Source organism: Amphiprion ocellaris, chromosome 23, assembly GCF_022539595.1.
Source record: "Amphiprion ocellaris isolate individual 3 ecotype Okinawa chromosome 23, ASM2253959v1, whole genome shotgun sequence".
Lineage (NCBI taxonomy): Eukaryota > Metazoa > Chordata > Actinopteri > Pomacentridae > Amphiprion > Amphiprion ocellaris.
In genome coordinates, this window is record NC_072788.1 from 26,305,803 (window position 1) to 26,327,085 (window position 21,283).

The window sequence follows — 21,283 nt, forward strand, 5'->3', positions numbered from 1 at the left end:
CAAAAACTTGCTCAAAATAACAAAATTGGTCACAAATTTGATAAAGTGATGAAACAAAAAAACAAAAAGCCAAAAATAATCACTCAAAACTGTGTCCAGCTTTATTGAAGATCAGTCAGAGAAAGATAGTGGAGAGATAACAGACTCAAAGCAAGAACAAAAACAAGATGATTAAATATTTGTGCAAATTAAGTTTTCAAAATGGATGGAAAAGTGTCCAGAATGACCTGAAACAAGACAAAGACAAGGATGGAGCACTCACCAGAACCATGACGGTTGTTTATAACTTATTAAATCAAAGTTTTACACCAAATATTCCAGAACTCCAGCTTAGATTGATTCTCCAAACACCAACTTCTCTGGTTGAAATCAGCCAGGAGATCCTATAAACATGAAGATGAGTTCTTTCATATGCAGGAGAAGCTGCAGGTTTCTGAACAAAACATGGTCAGAAATGAAAGAAAACTTGTAAAAAAAAACAATCAAACCTCAGTTTGTCCAAAATTACAGAATGAGTTTAAATTTACTGAAAAAAGGATCCAAAATGACAGAAATGTGTCAAAAATGACTGAAATATGGGTTGAACTGACTAAATAATGTCCAAAAATCACTCAAAATTGTGTATTACTTTGAGATCTGCTGGAAATTATTGAAAATCTGTTCAAAACAAACCGACTAAAAATTTGTCCAACATGAGCAGAAAAACACGAACCTGTGGCACCTCGGCTCTGATCTGGACACTCAGTCGTCTCTGAAGTCTGAAACTATTGTCATTTGTTGGTATTTATTGGTGTTTTTTGGTATTTATTGACATTTTTTGGTATTTATTTGGTATTTTTTGACGTTTCTTTTTTATCTGTGTGCTTCAGAGTCCCCATGTCCTTGGTATAAGAAGCTGCTCCTACACTCTGCGGGTGAAGTGCTGAGAGTCTCTGAACTCCAAGTAGAGGCTGAAGAGGAGGTGCAGGGCCTGGATGCGGCTGCCGTGGACGGGGACGTCCAGCAGGCTGCAGACCAGGTCTACGTACTGCGGCAGGCTGCAGCGGAGGCGGGCCGGAGGCAGCTGCAGGCGACCCAGCAGCTCCTCCAGCTCGGCCGGCCACTCCTGCATCAGGCTGTCGATGTCGGGCATCGGCCGGCCGTACTGGACGCTGGCCGGGGGCTTGGAGCGGTGCAGGGCGCTGATGCTGTCCACCCAGCTGTCCACGGCCCGGGGGTTGGACTGAGGACTGGCCACGCTGGTCACCTTCTTCAGCTGCAGGGAACAACCATGGAGGTGGCGGTATCATTAGTCTGACTCAAGCATGGAGGTGGCGGTATCATTACACTATCAATTAGGTGTGTGTGGTTCAGGTGTGTGTGTGGTCCAGGTGTGTATAATCCAGGTGTGTATAATACAGGTGTGTGTGGTTCAGGTGTGTGTGTAGTCCAGGTGTGTATAATACAGGTGTGTGTAGTCCAGGTGTGTATAATCCAGGTGTGTGTGTGGTCCAGGTGTGTACAATCCAGGTGTGTATAATACAGGTGTGTGTGTGGTCCAGGTGCGTATAATCCAGGTGTGTATAATACAGGTGTGTGTAGTCCAGGTGTGTATAATCCAGGTGTGTGTGTGGTCCAGGTGTGTACAATCCAGGTGTGTATAATACAGGTGTGTGTGGTTCAGGTGTGTGTGTGGTCCAGGTGTGTATAATCCAGGTGTGTATAATACAGGTGTGTGTAGTCCAGGTGTGTATAATCCAGGTGTGTGTGTGGTCCAGGTGTGTACAATCCAGGTGTGTATAATACAGGTGTGTGTGGTTCAGGTGTGTGTGTGGTCCAGGTGTGTATAATCCAGGTGTGTATAATCCAGGTGTGTATAATCCAGGTGTGTATAATCCAGGTGTACCTCTGTGGCTCCGTGCTGCTTGGTCTCCTCTGACAGCCACAGTGACAGCACTGTGGGGTCCGACTGCTTCACACTGGGCTCATCCAGAACCAGCAGGCCCAGACTGTCGGCTTTACCATCCGGCCTCGGCACCTGAAAGTCAAATGCAGTGATGTCACAGTGATGTCACAGTCATGAAGGTGTCTGAGTGGAGTGGTCAGGTGAGTGTGCACCTTCAGGAAGGCGTCGATGTCTCCCACAGCAGGGATGAAGTCTGGGATGAACGGCTTCAGACTGTGTTCCAGCTCCATAGACTGAGGAGTGTACCTGACAGGAGACAGAACCCGGTTACTAGAACCCATATAGAACCAGCCTGGTTAATAGAACCCATATAGAACTAACCTGGTTAATAGAACCCATATAGAACTAACCTGGTTAGTAGAACCCATATAGAACCAGCCTGGTTAACAGAACCCATATAGAACCAGCCTGGTTAATAGAACCCATATAGAACTAACCTGGTTAATAGAACCCATATAGAACCAGCCTGGTTAATAGAACCCATATAGAACCAGCCTGGTTAATAGAACCCATATAGAACCAGCCTGGTTAATAGAACCCATATAGAACCAGCCTGGTTAATAGAACCCATATAGAACTAACCTGGTTAATAGAACCCATATAGAACTAACCTGGTTAACAGAACCATCAGAACTAACTGTTTATTTGTCTCATCTCGTTTCTCATTTTGTGGCTCATTTTTATTCTTTTAGGTCTTGTTGTGATTTTGTGTCATTTTTGTTGTCGTTTTGTCTCGTTTTTGTAGTTTTGTGTCTCATTTTTGCTATTTTGTGTCTTGTTTGTGTTGTTTTGTGTCTTGTTTGTGTTGGTTTCTGTCACTTTGTGTGTTGTTTTGCATGGGTTTGTAGCGTTTCTTGTTTTTATTTCTGTCAGATAAGGTACCAGCGTCCTCTAACTCGTGACTCCACCAGAGGACGAGCGACTCACCGTGTGATGTACTGGAACAGCTCTTTGATTTCGGTGCTGACGGGCAGGTTGGCGTAGTCGGCCGGGTCGTACGCTCCCTCTGGAGCCTCCGTCTGCTCATCGTCATCGTCGGTATCGTCCTCGTCGGAGTCCTCTTCCTCCTCCTCTTCCTCCTCCTCGTTGGGACTGACCCCCGTCGGCTCTTTGGCTCTCGGAGGCTTGTGGTCCTCGTCGCTGCTGCTGTTGGCCGACATCAGGCCTCGAACCCGCCGGTTCCTCCTGGACTCTGACTGGACAAACAGACATCACAGAATAAAACCAGCTGTCAGCGAATAAACCACCTACATCCACAATCAATCTCTCCATTTAAATTCTCTCACTGCAGCTTCTTCAGAGTGAATACTTTCTGGTTTCTGTCCTCCTCTGTGACAGCTAACTGGACATCTTTGGACCAAACACTGACATCTGTCACCATTTCCAGGAATTTGATCGAACAAACAACGAGTTGATTCATCCAGATAATAATCAACAGTAAAAATAATGCAGTTCCTCTGAAAGTTCCTCTCTTCTAAAACCTGGATATTAACAAACAAAAATGGTAAAATCCTGAATATTAACCAATAAAAGTCTCAAAAACCTGGATATTAATGAACAAAAATGTCAACAAAAAAACCCTGTAAATTAACCGACTAAAGTGTCTAAAAACTGGATATGAACCAACAAAAGTCTCAAAAACCTGAATATTAATGAACAACTGTGTCAAAAACCTGTATTTTAATTAAAAAATGTAAAAAAAAAAGTGTCAATTAACAAACAAAAGTGGCAAAAGCCTGGATATTAATGAACAAAAATGTAAAAAAAAACCTGGATATTAACCAACAAAAGTTTTAAAAACCTCGATATTACCAAAAAAACTGTCAAAAACCTGGACATTCATGAACGAAAGTCTCAAAAACGTGGATTATTAACCAACAAATCTGACCACCAATTCCAGGCATTTAATCGAACAAACAGCGAGTTGATTAATCCAGAAAATAATCCACAGTAAAAATAATAACATTCCTCTGCAAGTTCCTCTATTCCTTAGACATAAAATGACAGAATTTTGTCCACCATGAAAAAAAATCATCCAGAATGACTGTAAAAAGATCAGTTCAAAGCGTTAAACTAAAATCTTAATTTGACATTTATGTCAGATAAAAGCAGTAAAAAGTAAAATGATCAGTTGATTATTGGTCACTGCCAATATTCCGATTATTGATAAACAGCTCCGGTCATTTTAAAAGCAAGAACAGAGAATAAAACAGCAGAGAATGTAGTTTTTAGAGATATTTGACCATAAACTGACATCTGAGGGGTATTAACATCAAATTAATTCATCCAGCAGTTACAGTGAAATGAGTGATAGTAGAAATAAAAGCTCATTATGGGATTACTGTTATAATAATCGATGATAAACCGTTAAAACCCGGTGTTCCAGTTTAACTGGTGATCAGGTTAACTGGCGATAGTTTCCGTCTCCAGATGTTTCGTCCGCAGATTCGTCACGATCAGACCTGGATTTACGTGAAATAAAGATACCAGATAAAGAAGACCTCGCCGAAAAACGTCGGCATCACTACTTAATAAAGTCTATATCCATGTAAATATCATCTACAGACAGTAAGAAGAAACGTGCGGGCCGAAATAAAAACACGCATTTTTCAAGTAGGTGAGAGGATTCGAAACCACGTAATCCAGCGATAAAATTACGAGATCACCGTTTTATTCGTTGTGCTACCGACCAGCTCGACAAGTATTCCACTTCATCCACATAGATCACTGTCATCCTGTCAGGTGTTTAATACCTGGTGATTGTTCAGGAAACACGTCCATGTCAACTGGGGATAGTCACAACTTAACACAGGCTGCCTGGTTAACAACGAGTCACAAAACTATTTATTGTCTCACCAAGAAAACCCACAACATAGAAGCACGTCCACTGCTGTGTTGTGTGTTAGTTTGTGTGTTCAGTGGAACAGATCCAGAGCAGAACTTCAACACACAACACAGTAGTGGACGTGCTTTCATGTTGTGGGTTTTCTTGGTGAGACAATAAATAGTTTTGTGACTCGTTCTTAACCAGGAAGCCTGTGTTAAGTTGTGATTATCCCTAGTTGACATGGACGTGTTTCCTGAACAATCACCAGGTGTTAAACACCTGACAGGATGACAGTGATCTATGTGGATGAAGCAGAATGCTTGTCGAGCTGATCGGTAGCACAATGAGTAAAACGGTGGTCTCGTAATTTTATCGCTGGATTACATGGGTTCGAATCCTCTCACCGTACTTGAAAAATGCGTGTTTTTATTTCGGCCCGCACGTTTCTTTTTACTGTCTGTAGATGATATTTACATGGATATAGACTTTATTAAGTAGTGATGCCGACGTTTTTCGGCGAGGTCTTCTTTATCTGGTATCTTTATTTCACGTAAATCCAGGTCTGATCGTGACGAATCTGCGGACGAAACATCTGGAGACGGAAACTATCGCCAGTGAACCTGATCACCAGTTAAACTGGAACACCGGTTCGGTAACGGTACAGGGCCTGAGAGCAGCGGAGGTACCTGCCGCTGGCCGCGGGGAGTCAGGCTGTAGACGCTGGCCACCTCCTCTCCGTCGCCCACCTCCAGGCTCTCGTCGTACGGCTGGTTCTTCAGCAGGCGGCCGGCCCTCTCCCGGTCATCCCGATCCATAGGCGGACCACAGCGGCTAGCACCAAGCCCACCGCGTCTCTGGACGTTCAAGCCGAGCTTCGGAGCAGTTTAACGGTTTCTCTCTGACCGGAACGGACCGGACAGCTCAGTTATTCGGTTAATGTTCCTTTCAAACCAACTTCTGGGCACTTTTAACTGTTTTCTGCCCGTTAAATTAAAGTTTTCTCCCCTTTGAGGAAACCAAACCGCCAGCTGGCTAACAGCAGCACCTAGCAGTTTACAATAAGAATCTAGGTGCTGACATTAGCGCCTAGCTCTTAGCATTAGCAACTAGCTGCTAACAGTAGCAACCAGCAGCTAACACCACAGCACACCAACTAACATTAGAACCTAGCTGTTAGCGTTAGCAACTACCTGTTAGCATTAGCAACCAGTCGCTAACAGTAGCACCCAGCAACTAACAACAAGCCGACAGCGGGGCGTTTGGAACCGGGCACCTCGACCCTAGACCGCAAACAGACGGTGTCTCAGACGTTAAACGACCGTTTGTTGTTTTTTTTAAACGCTTTAACTCGCGGTCCGAGTTCCGTTTATTAGCATCTGTCTGCGTCCAAACGGTGTTAAACGGAGGAGCTGGCGGTGCACCGTATCCTGGCAACGGGCTGCGGCGCGCAGGGCATCATGGGGAGTGTAGTCAGATTACCCAGAACCAGCAATGTTACTCAAACTTGTACGAAATAATGTCAATTTGTCCAAAATGTAGTAATAAAAAAATGTAAAAACGAAATAAATTCGTCTAAAATTAATTATGTTTGCCCAAAATAAAATGCATTGTTCAAAAATGGCTTAAAATTGTCCAAAATGAAAAAAAAGTCTTAAACAAATACCATAAATCCATCCAAAATATCAAAGAAAATGACCCAGGATGACATAAATGTATTCCAAAGGAATTATACTTGGATAAAATTACACACATTTGGACAAATATGGTCTAAAATTTGTTCAGAACAACAAAAACTGTCAGAAATGTCTCACAAATTGTCTAAAATGATACAAATTTGTCAGAAAAGTCTTTAAAAATGATCCCAAATGAATTATATTTGTACAAAATTGCATATATTTGACCAAAATGTCATACATTTGTCAAAAATGACTTAAAGGGTCCAAAATGATGAAAATGTCCTAAACATCAAAGAAAATGTCCTCAAATTCTTTCACAAAGGTTTTGCAAATGATCCAAAATTGCATAATTTTTAATGTATGAATGCAGCTGAAATCAACCATCTCGTTGTATCGTTAGCGTCTCAGGAGGTTAGCGGCTAGCTAGCACCATCTTCACACTGGCTAAGACCGTTAGCTAACATTCTCTCATTTTACTTTGTCTTGTTTTTGTCGTTTTGTGCCTCATTTTTGCCATTTTGTGTCTCATTTTTGTCATTTTATGTATTTTTTGTGAGCTAAATATATCTTCATTTTAGAAATGCACTCTCTTTTTGTTAATCTCCACTTTTGTAAAGTTCACAAGATCAGAAGTTAAAGGAAAAATGCTGCAGCTTTGATTAAAGAAAAAACAAAACTTTACTGACAAAAAGAACATACAAACGAGTCAAAGGTTGTTTCAGAAATGATGCTCGGTGGTGACGGCAGCCATGACGTCATCGTACTGTTCATTCAACTCTTCGTCTTCCTGTCCACGTGAAGACATCGCCATGGAAACGGGCAGGTTTCTCCTTCGGATGGGCTCGGATTCTGTAAATAAATATGAGATGTGCCGTTATCTGGAGACATAAAACAACCACAAAAAGACACAAAACAAGTAACGAGACGTAAAACAACTACAGAAAGACAAAACAATTGTAAGGAGACAAAACAATTACATAAAGATGCAAAACAACTACAAAAAGACACAAACAACTATAAAGAGACACAAAATGGCTACAAAGAGACAAAAAACAACAAAAGATAGATGCAAAACGACCCAAAAATATAAAAATCAACTATAAAGAGACACTAAAGAACCACAAAAAGACACTAAACAACTAAAATAGACGCAAAACAACCAAAAAAGATGCAAAACAACTACAAAAAGACACAAGCAACAATAAAGAAACACAAAAACGACTACATAAAGACACAAAACAACTAGAAAAAGACACAAACAACTACAAAGAGACACAAAAAGACACAAAACAATGATAAATGTTAGTTATTCTTAGGATTTGAATGCATGAACTGTCTGTCCGGTTGGACCAAAACGTCTTGTTCAGTTAGAATTGTCAGAAAAAAATCCCACAACATCTTCGACATTGTTTGGAGTACGAAGGCATCTGTGTTATTGGTTGACGTCAGGTTTGGGGTTAGGGTTTTCTCTTAGTGATGAAACAGAAGGTTTGCAGTTTGCTAAACCTGCTATCAGTCCAATGAGACCAGGAGAAGGAGAGTCAGAACTGTGGTCATTAAAGGACAAGGTTTAGATGTGGACTTTAAGAACACTCATGGAAGTGTTTCAGACTGGGTTCTGGATTGCTGGTTCTGGATTGGTGTTGGACCCATTTTAGACTGGTTCTTAAACTGGTTTTGGCCTTGGTTTAAGTCTGGTTTTTAGAATGATTGGAACTTTTCCCAGGACTGAAATCATTTTCTAACAGCCTCAGATCCTCCAGACTTCTCAGAAAACTTATGCTGACGACGCTTTGGAACAACTGGCCTGAGAAAGGGCTTTTTAGTGACTTGCTTTTCTGTGATGTTGTCTGTCTGGATTTATTTTATTAGTTTGTTTTATTATTTACTATATTTATGATTATTACTATTACTTGTAGTCTTGTCTGTGTGGTTTTACACTCCGTTTTCTTTTATTCCTCTGAATTGGATGACTTTTTTTGGTGCTTTTATTTGTCTATCTGATGTTTTGATTTATTCTGTGCATTGTTTTTAACTACATTTGACTCAATTTCTACACTTTGGCTTGTCTATTTCAAACAGGAGGACTATTTCTCCTGTTTGACATATTGGATATTATTGGCTATTAGCCAACAAATGTGTCAAAAATCTGGATATTAATGAACACAAGTCTAAAAAATCTGCATATCAATTAACAAAAGTGTGAAAAACCTGGATATTAACGAACAAAGGTGTGAAAAACTCCTGGACAGGTCTGGAGAAACCTTCTGGAGTCACTCTAGATTCCTTCACCTCTGTCACTGAGAGCTCTCTGACCTTCTGATGAACCAACCACCTTTCACCTCTGACCACCTGTATTCGTAGCGTTCTCTAAACGTTGTGGGTCGGTTAGCCCGTTGGTTCCCTACCTGTGGGCTGCTGTCGGTATAAAGACGCCATGAGGACGGTGGAGATGACGTATGGACAGCCCACCACCAGGCAGCGGATCACTGTCACAACGCTCAGGACCTCCTGTGGACCTCCTTCATCTGAACCTGGAAGACGCAAACACCTGCTCAGGTAACCACCACAAACCAAAGACCCAGTCACTGCCTCCATGTTGGACTTTCTAGGTTCCTTCTAGCAGACGATCCAAGTCCTCGGCTAACATGTTTATTATCGAGATGATCGGCCAGTGGCAGGTCTGGAACCTACAGCATCATGATAAAAGTATTTGCCCCCTACAGAAATCTTCTATTTCTGCATATTTCCTGAACCTACTAACTGGTTTGACAGCAGTAGGTAAATGTTTGTTCCAGCTGTGATCATCTTCTACATTCATGGAAGAACATTGGTCCACTCTTCTCTGTAGAACAGTTTTAATTCAGACACATTAGAAGGTTTTAGATCATCAGCTGAGCTTTGAAGGTCTTCAACCAGCATCTTCAAGTCCAGACTTTGACTCGTCTGCTCCAGAACCTTCATTCAGTTCTTGATGATCCACTCAGAGGTGGACTTGTTGGCATTCTGTGGGTCCATTAGTGTTGAGCTTCAGGTCTTGAATTGATGGTGGATGTTCTCCAGGAGGTTCTTCTGATAGAGTAGAATTCATGACCAGTCATCCAGGTCCTCCAACCATCTCACTACCACCATGTTCCACTGCTGGTATCATGTTCTTTAGTTTTACTCCAGATGGAACGGACCCATGTCTTCCAGAAAGTTCCACCTTTGACTCATCAGTCCACAGGATGTTCTCCTAAAGTCTTGGAGGAACCTTTATGATGTTTTAGGTCAGTAGAGGTTTGATCTTTAACTCTTGTACTATCTGATCTGAGATGTTGCTTGTCAGAATAGAATGTGTTCTTCTGCTGAAGGAAGTCATTGCTGTGATTAGATTGGGAGTTGTTATGTCCAGGTAATGATAATTAATCTCAGGGGCTCTAATGGCTCTTTGGGCACCTTAATGATAAGGGGTTGATCTGAAGGGTCTTGTTCCATGACCAGATGTCTTCTAATTAGGAAATATATGTTGTGACATGGGGCTGCACAGTGGCGTAGTGGTTAGCACTTTCGCCTTGCAGCAAGAAGGTCCCTGGTTCGCGTCCCGGCTTTCCCGGGATCTTTCTGCATGGAGTTTGCATGTTCTCCCTGTGCATGCGTGGGTTTTCTCCGGGTACTCCGGCTTCCTCCCACAGTCCAAAAATATGCTGAGGTTAATTGATTACTCTAAATTGCCCATAGGTGTGAATGTGTGAGTGATTGTTTGTCTATATATGTAGCCCTGCGACAGACTGGCGACCTGTCCAGGGTGTCCCCTGCCTTCGCCCGAGTCAGCTGGGATAGACTCCAGCCCCCCCCGCGACCCTAATGAGGAATAAGCGGTGTATAGATAATGGATGGATAATGGATGTTGTGACATCATACCTGTCCAAAGCATATAAAAGTGACCTCTGGTTATTGTTCGGGGAGGTTCATATTGGCTCTGATTCCTCCCAGGCAGTCTCTCTGTCTGATCGATGCTGTTCTTCCTTATAATGAAACTTATTATTAAGCAAGTCAGTGTCAACGGACGTTTTCTTCAACATCTGCACATCCTCTATGTCTAAGAGAAACCACGACACTCTCCATGGATCCATTTTCTCCAGAATGTTCCTTATTGTGGAACCATGTAGACGGACCTTAACTGAGGACAGTGAGGTCTGCAGATCTTTAGATGTTCCTCTGGGTTCTTCTGTGACCTCCTGGATTAGATGCTGATGTTCTTGGAGAAATGTTGGTAGGCTGGCCACTCCTGAAGGTTCTCCACTGTTCCATGTTTCTCCATGTGTGGATAACATCTTTCACTGAGGTTCTCTGGAGTCCCAGAACCTCAGCAGTGGCTTTAGAACCCTCCAGTCTGATGAACGTCCATGACTTTGTTCCTCATCTGTTCTTGAATCTCTGTAGAATGTGGCATCATGTTCTGCTTTCTGAGATCCTTTAGCTGCTTCACAATGAAGACAGGTTCTATCTAGTGATGTTTAGGTTCCAACAGCCTGGCAGGAACCATGTGAAGGTCTGGATGGAGAACCTGAACCCAACTGACCAATGAATGTGGTCCTTTGGTAGACTGGTAGCTCAGGGGGCGATTACTTTTTAACCGAGAACAAGATGGTCTGGACAGAACTTAAACTTCAATGAAGAAAACCATCATTTAATAACTGTATTTTGTGTTTTCTTGGGTTATCTTTGTCTGATATTAAAACGGTTTGATGATGTGGAACATTTATGTGACAAATATGCAGAAACAGAAGATTTCTGTAGGGGTGCAAATACTTTTTCAGGACACTATACATCCAGTGAGTCAGACTACTTTAAATATAAAATAACCACAACATGACACAAAGAAAGCTAGATTAAACAGTTACAAGATTGCACATTTTCCTCCACTTTCTAGTTTGTTTAGATTTTCTGAGCTGTTTCTGGACATGCTGCTGGTTGCTCTGTTAGGTGACATATTCCATCTGATGGACGACATGAGATCCACCAGATCCAGACCTGCTGGGACGGCTTCTGGTTCTGTTCAGCTCACCTCTGACAAACAGCCAGCTGGACAGAGACTCTCCATGACCGCTGATCTCACACCTGTAGATTCCTTCGTCTGACTTGGAAACATGGAAGATGGTCATGGAACCAGAATAGTTGATCCCGATGAGGACCTCGTCTTTATAGAAATCAGATGGGAGGCTGGTGGAAGACCGTGAATGACAGCTCAGTGTCACATTGTCTCCCTTCATCACAGGGAGGACAGGAATCACAAGCATCACTTCTTTATCTGGATATTAAAGTGGCACAGTGTCAAGAACCTGGATATCACTGCACAAAATATCAAAACAGACAGATTAACCTGAATATTACTCAACAAAAGTCTAAAAAACCTGGATATTAACGAACAAAAATGTCCAAAGCCTGGATATTTATGAACAGAAGTCTCAAAAACCTGAATATTCACCAATGAAAGTGAGGACCTGGATGGACAGATTTCTCATGATCCTACCGTGCACCGTGAGGTTGACTGAGTTGCTTCGCCGTTTCGTCAGAGACTCGCACCAGTAGTAGCCGCTGTCGGTCTGCTTGGCGGTCTTGAGGATGCAGCCTGATGCCGTGACCGACCCCCATGGACGTCCACAGCTGGAGATGGTGCTGACTAATTCCGTGGACCTGTGAACCGTCCATCCGTGGAAGCTGCTGTTTGGGCCACAATTCAAATCCAAATACTGATACTCAAACATCTGAGACGACTGTGGAGACACCGTGAGGGACGCCGAGCCAGACCCATCTGGGGACAGACAGACTTTCACTCAGTGGGCTAGAAGGTGCTCATGTCCTCCAACCACTGATTCAGACAGGGAAGACATCAAAAAAGGAAAGAAAGCAGAGTCCATTTCAGAGCCCCTGCAGCAGCTTATGAGAAATACGTCCTGATATTTCCACAAAAGTGTCAACAACTTGAATATGAATGCACCAAGGGGTTTAACACTTGATGTTAATACAAAAATATCAAAATCCTGAATATTAATGGACAAAAGTGTCAAAAATCTGAATATTAATGGACAAAAGTGTCATAAACCTGAATATTAATGGACAAAAGTGTCAAAAACCTGAATATTAATGGACAAAAGTGTCATAAACCTGAATATTAACAGACAAAAATCTCAAAAACCTGAATATTAACGGACAAACATGTAAAAAACCTGAATATTAATGGACAAAAGTGTCAAAAACCTGAATATTAACAGACAAAAATCTCAAAAACTTGAATATTAATGGACAAAAGTGTCAAAAACCTGAATATTAACAGACAAAAATCTCAAAAACTTGAATATTAATGGACAAAAGTGTCAAAAACCTGAATATTAACAGACAAAAATCTCAAAAACTTGAATATTAATGGACAAAAATATCAAAAACCTGGATATTAATGAACAAAAGTCTCAAAAACCTGAATATTAATGGACAAAAATATCAAAAACCTGGATATTAATGAACAAAAGTCTCAAAAACCTGGATATTACCAAACATAATTGTAAAAATTCTGGATATTAACCAATAAAAGTGTCAAAAACCTGATCGTTAGCAAACACTTATAAAAAAATCTGGATATTAATCAAAAAAAGTCTCAAAAACCTAGATATTAACCAACAAAAGTCTCAAAAACCTGGATATTAACCAACAAAAGTCTCAAAAATTTGAATATTAACCAACAAAAGTCTCAAAAACCTGGATATTAACCAACAAAAGTCTCAAAAATTTGAATATTAACCAGCAAAAGTCTCAAAAACCTGGAAACTGATGTAGAACATAATCAAAAAACTACCAAACACCTGGACATTAATCAGAAAAAGTATCAAAAAACTCGATATCCATGAGCAAAAGTCTCAAAAACCTGAATATTAACCAATAAGTGTCAAAAACCTGGATATTAATGGACAAAAGTCTCAAAAATGTGGAAATTAACCAACAAAAATGTCAGAAAACTGGATATGAACCAACAAAAGTCTCAAAACCTGGATATTAATGAACAAAAGTCTCATAAACCTGGATATTAATGAACAAAAGTCTCATAAACCTGGACATTAATGAACAAAAGTCTCATAAACCTGGATATTAATGAACAAAAGTCTCATAAATCTGGATATTAACAGGTTAAAATGCCATGAACAGTGGAATGACCTTCTACCAGCAGCCAGCTCAGTGGAGACTCTCCATGTCCTTGGATGCTACATTTGTAGGCGCCTTCGTATTCCTTGGAAACATGGTGGATGGTCATGTGACCTGCAGGTCCAGACCCAATCAAGGCTCCGTCTTTATAGAACTGAGCCTCTACACTGGAGGTTCCCTTCGTCCTACAGCCCAGAGTGACGTTTCCTCCCTCCTTCACCGGCAGGGCAGGACTCTGCAGGATCACCGGTTTCTCTGCAAACAACCAGAACATGTCCACCGTTACAGCAGGAAAACCAGTTCTGCATCCTGTCCGTCAGACTGAGACATGCTATTCACTTCTCCTTACTGGAACCGGATCCTTTAAAATGTGACTGTCCAACAACTTTAACTCGACCTGTGAGTCACGAATGTTGCATTGAACATGAAGCTAAATGATTGGTCGTCAGAAACTGGAATAAGGAAGTCCGTACGTACGGACGTAGATGGATGAATCTCACCGGTGATGGTGATGTTGACGCCGTCGCTGCTGTCTCCGTTTTTAGATTCACACCAATAAACTCCAGTGTTGGACGCCTTGACTGTGTTCATGTGACAAGTAGAGGACTTCTGGCTGCCCCAGACTCCACCACACTGGGACAAGTCCAACCTGTCAACACATCAATGGACAAGTGTCAAAAACATGGAAATTAACAACAACACTGTCAAAAACATGGATATTAACAGACAAAAGCATCAAAAAACCTGGATATTATTGAACAAAAGCATCAAAAACCTGGATATTACTGAACAAAAGCATCAAAACCCCGGATATTGTTGAACAAAAGCATCAAAAACCTGGATATGAACAACAAACATTGAACAGCCTGGTGCTGCTCTTCAGTTCGTAGCTACACACTGAGAAGGACTAACACCTGAACTGCACTTTTAATGCTAAGACAACACTGGACCGGCTGGACCCCCCAGAAGGGTTTGACTCGTTCCCAGAGAGGATACGCCAGTAAGATCGGACAGGAAGGAGGCCACGGCAGCCGCCAAAGATGCTGGAAAAGAGGCAAAGAGTTGGAATCAGAGCTAGGCTAACTGCAACTCTGCATAAACCAGCAGTTCCAAGCATCTTTCTCTCATCTTCCTGGTTAACAAGATGGACGAGATGAAACTGTGGGACGTTAACAACCAGATAGACAGCTGTATCATGGTGATAACAGAGACATGGCTGCACAGTAACATGCCGGACCTAGCCGTGGAGCTAACAGGACGTACAGTCTTCCAGGTGGACACTGGACACAGTAAGAGGAGAGCAGGAAGTGCATCTATATCAACAACAGTTGGTCCACGGACTCTGCCGTTATTGAGAAACACTGCTGTCCAGACCTGGAGTTTCTAACGTTGAACTGCAGACCTTTTTATTTGCCCTGGGAAGTAACCCAAGTGTTTGTAACTGCTGTGTATATTCACCCATGAGCTAATGCTAACGTAGCTATGAGCAGCTGCATGACAGCATCACCAGGCAACAGAACAAACACCCAGAGAGCTTCTGGAGACTTTAATCACACCAACTTAAAGACTGATCTCCCCAGATTCTACAAGAATGATGACATTCAAACAAGGAAGGGCAGAACATCAGACCAGGTCTACACCAACATCTCTGGAGCCTACAGAGCCCTCCACTCCCCCCACCTCGGACATTCAGACCATCTTCCCCAGTGACTGACTCCGGCTAACACCCCCTCTTCTGCAGGTCTAAGCCCAGTACCAGTCAGAGCAGTTCTGGATCCCTGCAGGACTGTTCTGAAGACACCATATGGAAGCTCTTTGAAGACCCAAACATTGAGCTCCACACCTCCTCCATACTATCAGACATCAGTTTCTGCATGGATAAGGTAACATCAAGGACACAGGTAAAAACATTTCCCCACCAAAACCCCGATTTAACACCAATAACAGAGCACTAAGAGACAGGGAAGCCTACAGGAGGGCTAGAGCAGACCAGAACAGAGACATCAGTGCTGCTATAACAAGTCCAGAGAGCAGATAGAAGTCAACTTCAGGGAGAACAACCCCTGCTCCCCGTGGAAAGACATACAGAATATTACTGACTACAAACAATGCCACAACACCCCCCCTCCCATCGACACTTCTCTCCCAGACCAGCTTAACACCTTTTTCTCCCGCTTTGAAGAGGACAACAGACAGGTAGAGGACACACAGCTGACATCATCAGAGCATGACCCGCCCCCCACCATCCAACAACATCAGGTAGAACCAGTCCTGCATGGCATCGACCAGGAAAGCACCAGGAGGATGGAGTACCAGGAGGGTGCTGAAATCATGTGCTCATCAGCTTGCTGCAGTTTTCACTAACATCTTTAACCGTTCACTGCAGCAAATCACAGTCCCCACCTGCCTGAAATCTGCCACCATAATCCCTGTCCTAAATCCTCTGCCATCACAGGGTTGAATGATTACCTGTGGCCCTGACACCCAGGATCATAAATGTATGGAGAGACTGGTGTTACTGCATGTCAAGGCCCACATCACACCTGGCTTCCATCAACATCAGTTCACCTACAGGTCCAGCAGATCCACAGATGATGCCATCTCCATCACCCTCCACACCGCTCTCAGCCACATTGAAATCCCCAACACATATATCAGGATGCTGTTTGTTGACTTCAGCTCTGCATTTACCTCCATCAGCTCCAGCAGACTCATCAACAAACTGCAGACACTACAACCTGGAACCTCCTTCTGTCTGTGATCAAGGACTTCCTGACTAACAGACCTCTCCACATCCTCCACCATCGTCCTCAGGGCTGGTGTTCCTCAGGGCTGGTGTTCCTCAGGGCTGTGTGCTGAGTCCAGTCTTGTACACTTATGATTGTGTCGCTACTCATGGCTCCAACACTTTCATCCAATCTGCAGATGATACGACTATTGTGGGGTTCATCAACATCAGTTATGAGACATCATACAGGGAGGAGGTCCAAGCACTGGTGGCCTGGTGCAGTGACCACCACCTCAACACCTAGAAGACAAAAGAAGTCATTATTGACTTCAGGAAGTCGAGGACTTCACCGCACTAAGGTCTGAGCATCAATGGGGAGGAACTGTAAGGGGTCACCAGCTTTAGGTTTCTTGGCTGGACTGTGAACACCACCCACACCATCAGAAAGGCCCAGCAACGTCTCTTCTTTCTGAGAACACTGAGGAGGAACAAAGTTCTTCCACAGCTCAGTGGATCATCTGCTCCCTACTTCCACGCCTACAGGAGAACTATTCCAGCCATCTCCTCCGACAGGCCACAAAGATCCGAGATGACCCCGCCCACCCAGGACACTCTCTGTCCACCAGCCTTCCCTCTGAGGACTCAGAGTCATGAGAGCCAACAGAATGAGACAGCTTTTTCCCCACGGCTATGAAGAGCTGCTGCATGAACCATGATTCCTCCTAGAAGCACAAACACCCACCTAGCTGCTACAGGAGATGTTGCCGTATGGAATCTCATGGCACCCTTGAAATGACAATAAAGCTTCTTAATCTTAAAACTGTCATAAGTCTGGATATTAACCATCAAAAGTGTCAAAAACCTGGATATTAATGAACAAAAATGTCATGAATGTGGATGTAAAGCATCACAGATGTGGATATCAGCACAAAGCAGCGTTTCCACTTTAATGTTTCACGATCACATTGACTTAAAAACCTGCCAAAGTTCTCGAAAGAACCTCGAGTCCAACAGATCAGTTCACATGGAAGGTGAGATCTTCAGGTTGATCCATCGGTCACCACATGGAACGAATCCTAAAGCAGACGACCTTCTACAGTCCTGAAGAACACTAAACCAACGGATCATCAAAAGGAACCAGACCCCAGAACCATCAGAAGTCGGGTTCTGTTGAACTCACCCGCTGGTGGTGTATCTCCTAACCGTCCAGTCCCTGGGGCCGAACTGCTCACAGCTCAGAGAGAACTTCTCGTACTCGAAGAACTGGCTCCGGCTGGGTTCCACCACCATGGAGGCTGAGGAACACAAGGGTCAGTAAACTGGGTATTAATGAAGACAAACGTCTCTGAAGACATTAAGACGCTTCCTTCACGTCTCCAACGTCGCCTCAACCATTCGACCAACAACAACATGCTGTTGCCTCTCTGGAGGAGATGTTGGGACTGTTTGGTGAATCTTACCATTGCTGGACGTCCGGCAGCATCTCATCAGCACTGCAACACAATCAGACCACACCAAAGTCTAATTTAAATCCACCACGTGTTGCTTTGACCTGCAGCCTGCTGTTTCTGAGAATTATTAACTGATTACTTACAGAGGAGAAACAGAATCATCATGGACTTCACTGACCGCCTGAAAACATCCTGTTAAAAAACCACGAGGACGAAGGAGGAGTTAGTGCAGCGAGCTGAGCATGTGGAAAACCTGGATGTTAACTCAGAAAAGGGCCAAAAAAACATAAAGTATAACACAAGACTGTCAAAAAACCTGAATATGAACGCACTAAAGTGTCAAAAACCAGTAAAAATCTGAAGTTTGACACATAAAACTGTCCAAAAATTGTGGTATTAACGCATGTAAGTGTCAAAAAACAATAAATTTGAGGACAAAAGTAACAAAAATGTAAAGTTTTACACATAAAACCATCAAAAAATAGGCTAATAACACACAGAAGTATCAAAAACCTGTAAATTAAAGCACAAAACTGTCAAAAACCTCAAGTTTTACTGAAAATGTGTCAAAACTCAGGAAGTTAAAGCAAAAAAATGTCAGAAACCCATTAATTAAAACACAAAACTGTCAAAAAAAACTTGAATGTGAATGCACTAGTGTCAAAAATATGTAGATTAAAGGACAAAAGTATTAAAAATCTGAAGTTTGACACATAAAACTGTCCAAAAATTGTGGTATTAACGCATGAAAGTGTCAAAAACCTGTAAATTTGAGGAAAAAAGTATTAAAAACCTGAAATTTTAGACATGAAACCATCAAAAATAGGCTATTAACACACAGAAGTATCAAAAACCTGTAAATAAAAACACAAAACTGTCAAAAACCTTAAATTTTACTGAAAAACGAATCTAAACTCAGGAAGTAAAAGCAAAACAATGTCACCACACAGATATGTCAAAAACCCATAAATTACAGCAAACTGGTGAATGACAGCAGAAAAGTGTCAAAAACCAAGGATCTGAATGGACAGAAGAGTCAGTGTCCTGTCAGAGTTTAAGTCTGAGATGAGAAAACTTACAGAGCAGAAGCTGAATCATCTTCAGGAGCTTCACTGACCGACTGCTGGCTGAAAACATCCTGTTTAAACCACGAGGAGGAAGGAGGCGTTAGAGCAGCGAGCTGAGCACAAACAAGACTTCATCTGGCCCAACGCTCAACATTCATCTCTAGAAACACATCTCTGGACGAACACCTGCACAGGGAGAAGTGGGAACAACCAGCTGGAGCTCACTTCCTGTTTGGAAGGTCAACTTGGTTTTCACCACCTCATGTTGAAAGAACAGACGGAGGAGCTTCAGGAAACCGTTTCAGGCAAAAAAATCTGACTTCATGAGAAGATCTTGGATGGATTCAGTGATTTACCTGGAAATGGAAAAACACAAGTGTTTAAAATTCACATATTAATCAACAAAAGTCTAAAAAACCTGGATATTAATGCACAAAAGTGTCAAAAACTTGGATATGAATGAACAAAAGTCTAAAAAAAAAAAAAACCTGGATATTAACAAACAAAAGTCGAAAAAACCTGGATATTAATGAACAAAACTGTCAAAAACCTGGATATTAATGAAAAAAACTATCTAAAAAGTGAATCTTAATGCATTAATTAGATTCATGGAAACACACTTCAAGGCAAATACAGCAGACAGGCAGGTAATAAACTAACTTTAACAAAAACTTACAACAAAGTCAGGCAAGGCGGCAAACAGAAGACGGCTGGCGATCCAGGAAAACCCAAAAGTACCCAGAAATCCAAAGGGAACCCAAAGACGAAGCAGAGGAACAGGAGGAAGAACGAGGTAGGAACAACCAGAACCAAATGGAACAAATCAGACGACCAATCAGTCACAACAGGAAGGAAGTTTAGAGACACGCCCATGGTCAGAGACTTCAAAATAAAACAAGAAGCAATAGAAACCACACATGGAACAAACCCAAAGACGACGACACGAAAGTTTCATTAACCAGGAAATTAATGAATGAAAACTGGATAGTGATGACAAAAGTGTGAAAAATACATACATTAATGTATAAAAGTCTTAACAAACCTGGATATTAACAGAGAAAAGTCTAAAAAACCTGGATATTAATGTAGAAAAGCATCAACAACCTGGATATTAATGTAGAGAAATGTCAACAATTTGGATATTAATGCACAAAAATGATTTAAAAAGTAGATAATGCACAAAAGTATCAACGACCCATAGATTTTCAGGCTTGTTTCTCTGCTGTGGCCTCCAGGAAATAGCCTCAGTGACAGAAAGTTTCCATCACTAGGTATAAAGTTTTGTTATTTCAGAGGCTGTGCGACGCCTCGAACCACTGGGGCAAAGACCAGGATCGGTTTACCACCCTAAGATGGCTGCTTCAACAGAGACAACAGGTTCCGTTCTCAGTAAAACTGTTGAAATGTAGAACTCTGGTGCTGTTAAAACCACCGTTCCTGCCTCTGCTGCACAAACAGCCGGTCTAACCGACAGCACCGTCTGCTCATGTCTTCTCTCTGGCTTCTGTCCAATGCTGCGGTTGCTTGAACAGGTCTGCTGTGGTGTAAAGAACAAAAAAAATAGTGAGATCAGTTCCACAGAAACAGGAAAGACTCGCTACTAGTGCGTCAAAGGCCGATGTCTGCTGGAGATCTCTGTCTGAGGTCACACTTGCATCAGTGGCTTCAAAAGTCTGCAAGTTCACGTAGGAAACTGTCACACAACTGGATATCCATACACAAAGGGGTCAAAAACCTGGAGAACACAATCAGAAAACTGTATACTACTGTACAGAAGTACCAAAAACCTGGATATTTATCAATAAAAGGATCAAACACCTAGATATTAGTGAACAAAAATGTCAAGAACCTGGATATTAATGAACAGAAGTCTCAAAAACCTGGATATTTATGAATAAACATGTCAAAAACCTGGATATTTATGAAGAAAAGTCTCAAAAACCTGGATATTTATGAACCAAAGTACCAAAAACCTGGATATTAATGAACAAACATGTCAAAAACCGGGATATGAATGAACAAAAGTCTCAAAACCCTTGATATTTATGAAAAAAAAGCACCAAAAACCTAGATATTAATGGACAAAAATGTCAAAAACCTGGATATTAATCAACAAAAATGTCAAAAAATTTGGATATTAATCAACAAAAATGTCAAATACCTGGATATTAATGGACAAAAATGTCAAAAACCTGGATATTAATCAGCAAAAGTGTTAAAAACCTGGATATTAATGAACAAAAATGTCATAAACTTGTCCACCACCAGTCAGTCCTCCTGAACCCTGGAACATCTCCGAGGTTTGTGTCCTCAGACTGATCCTAGACTACATCGACCACCATAGTAAGACTGAAAACAAACAGACCTTCTACGTGGAGGAGGTTCATCATCTGACAGAGTTCTCATGAGA

General features: G+C 42.0%; 2 protein-coding genes across 5 annotated transcripts; both read right to left on the reverse strand.

The window, feature by feature from the left end:
* Window positions 1-78: 78 nt before the first annotated feature.
* On the reverse strand, window positions 79-6,209 carry LOC129348159 (intraflagellar transport protein 46 homolog). Of its 2 annotated transcripts, none has more exons than XM_055007867.1 (5): window positions 5,459-6,209; window positions 2,873-3,141; window positions 2,098-2,191; window positions 1,886-2,017; window positions 79-1,255 (listed from the first exon to the last, which is right to left on the reverse strand). In XM_055007867.1, the coding sequence occupies exons 1-5, from the start codon at window positions 5,585-5,587 to the stop codon at window positions 902-904; spliced, it is 978 nt and encodes a 325-aa protein (XP_054863842.1). In that variant the 5' UTR covers window positions 5,588-6,209; the 3' UTR covers window positions 79-901. The 2 variants fall into 2 exon arrangements, with proteins under 2 accessions (XP_054863842.1, XP_054863843.1); XM_055007868.1 differs by having other exon boundaries at window positions 2,873-3,137; window positions 5,459-5,601.
* Window positions 6,210-6,483: 274 nt separating this feature from the next.
* On the reverse strand, window positions 6,484-21,283 carry LOC129347257 (putative high affinity immunoglobulin gamma Fc receptor IB). Of its 3 annotated transcripts, XM_055007864.1 has the most exons (10): window positions 18,886-21,283; window positions 17,950-17,998; window positions 17,816-17,848; window positions 17,536-17,650; window positions 14,128-14,276; window positions 13,640-13,882; window positions 11,964-12,245; window positions 11,499-11,741; window positions 8,857-8,982; window positions 6,484-7,297 (listed from the first exon to the last, which is right to left on the reverse strand). In XM_055007864.1, exons 2-10 carry the CDS (start codon window positions 17,969-17,971, stop codon window positions 7,167-7,169), a joined length of 1,344 nt encoding a protein of 447 aa, XP_054863839.1. In that variant the 5' UTR covers window positions 17,972-17,998; window positions 18,886-21,283; the 3' UTR covers window positions 6,484-7,166. The 3 variants fall into 3 exon arrangements, with proteins under 3 accessions (XP_054863839.1, XP_054863840.1, XP_054863841.1); XM_055007865.1 differs by lacking the exon at window positions 18,886-21,283 and having other exon boundaries at window positions 17,950-18,396; XM_055007866.1 differs by lacking the exons at window positions 17,816-17,848; window positions 17,950-17,998; window positions 18,886-21,283 and adding an exon at window positions 16,319-16,655 and having other exon boundaries at window positions 17,536-17,655.

Coding starts and splice junctions, on each gene's coding strand:
- LOC129348159 (XM_055007867.1), bottom strand. CDS start 5,587: ATGGATCGGGATGACCGGGAGAGGGCCGGCCGCCTGCTGAAGAACCAG. Junction 2,192..2,872: donor CTGTTCCAGTACATCACACG/GTGAGTCGCTCG, acceptor GTCTCCTGTCAG/GTACACTCCTCAGTCTATGG. Junction 1,256..1,885: donor AGCAGCACGGAGCCACAGAG/GTACACCTGGAT, acceptor TGTTCCCTGCAG/CTGAAGAAGGTGACCAGCGT.
- LOC129347257 (XM_055007864.1), bottom strand. CDS start 17,971: ATGATGATTCTGTTTCTCCTCT. Junction 14,277..17,535: donor AGGAGATACACCACCAGCGG/GTGAGTTCAACA, acceptor ATGTGTTGACAG/GTTGGACTTGTCCCAGTGTG. Junction 13,883..14,127: donor CGTCAACATCACCATCACCG/GTGAGATTCATC, acceptor GGTTGTTTGCAG/AGAAACCGGTGATCCTGCAG.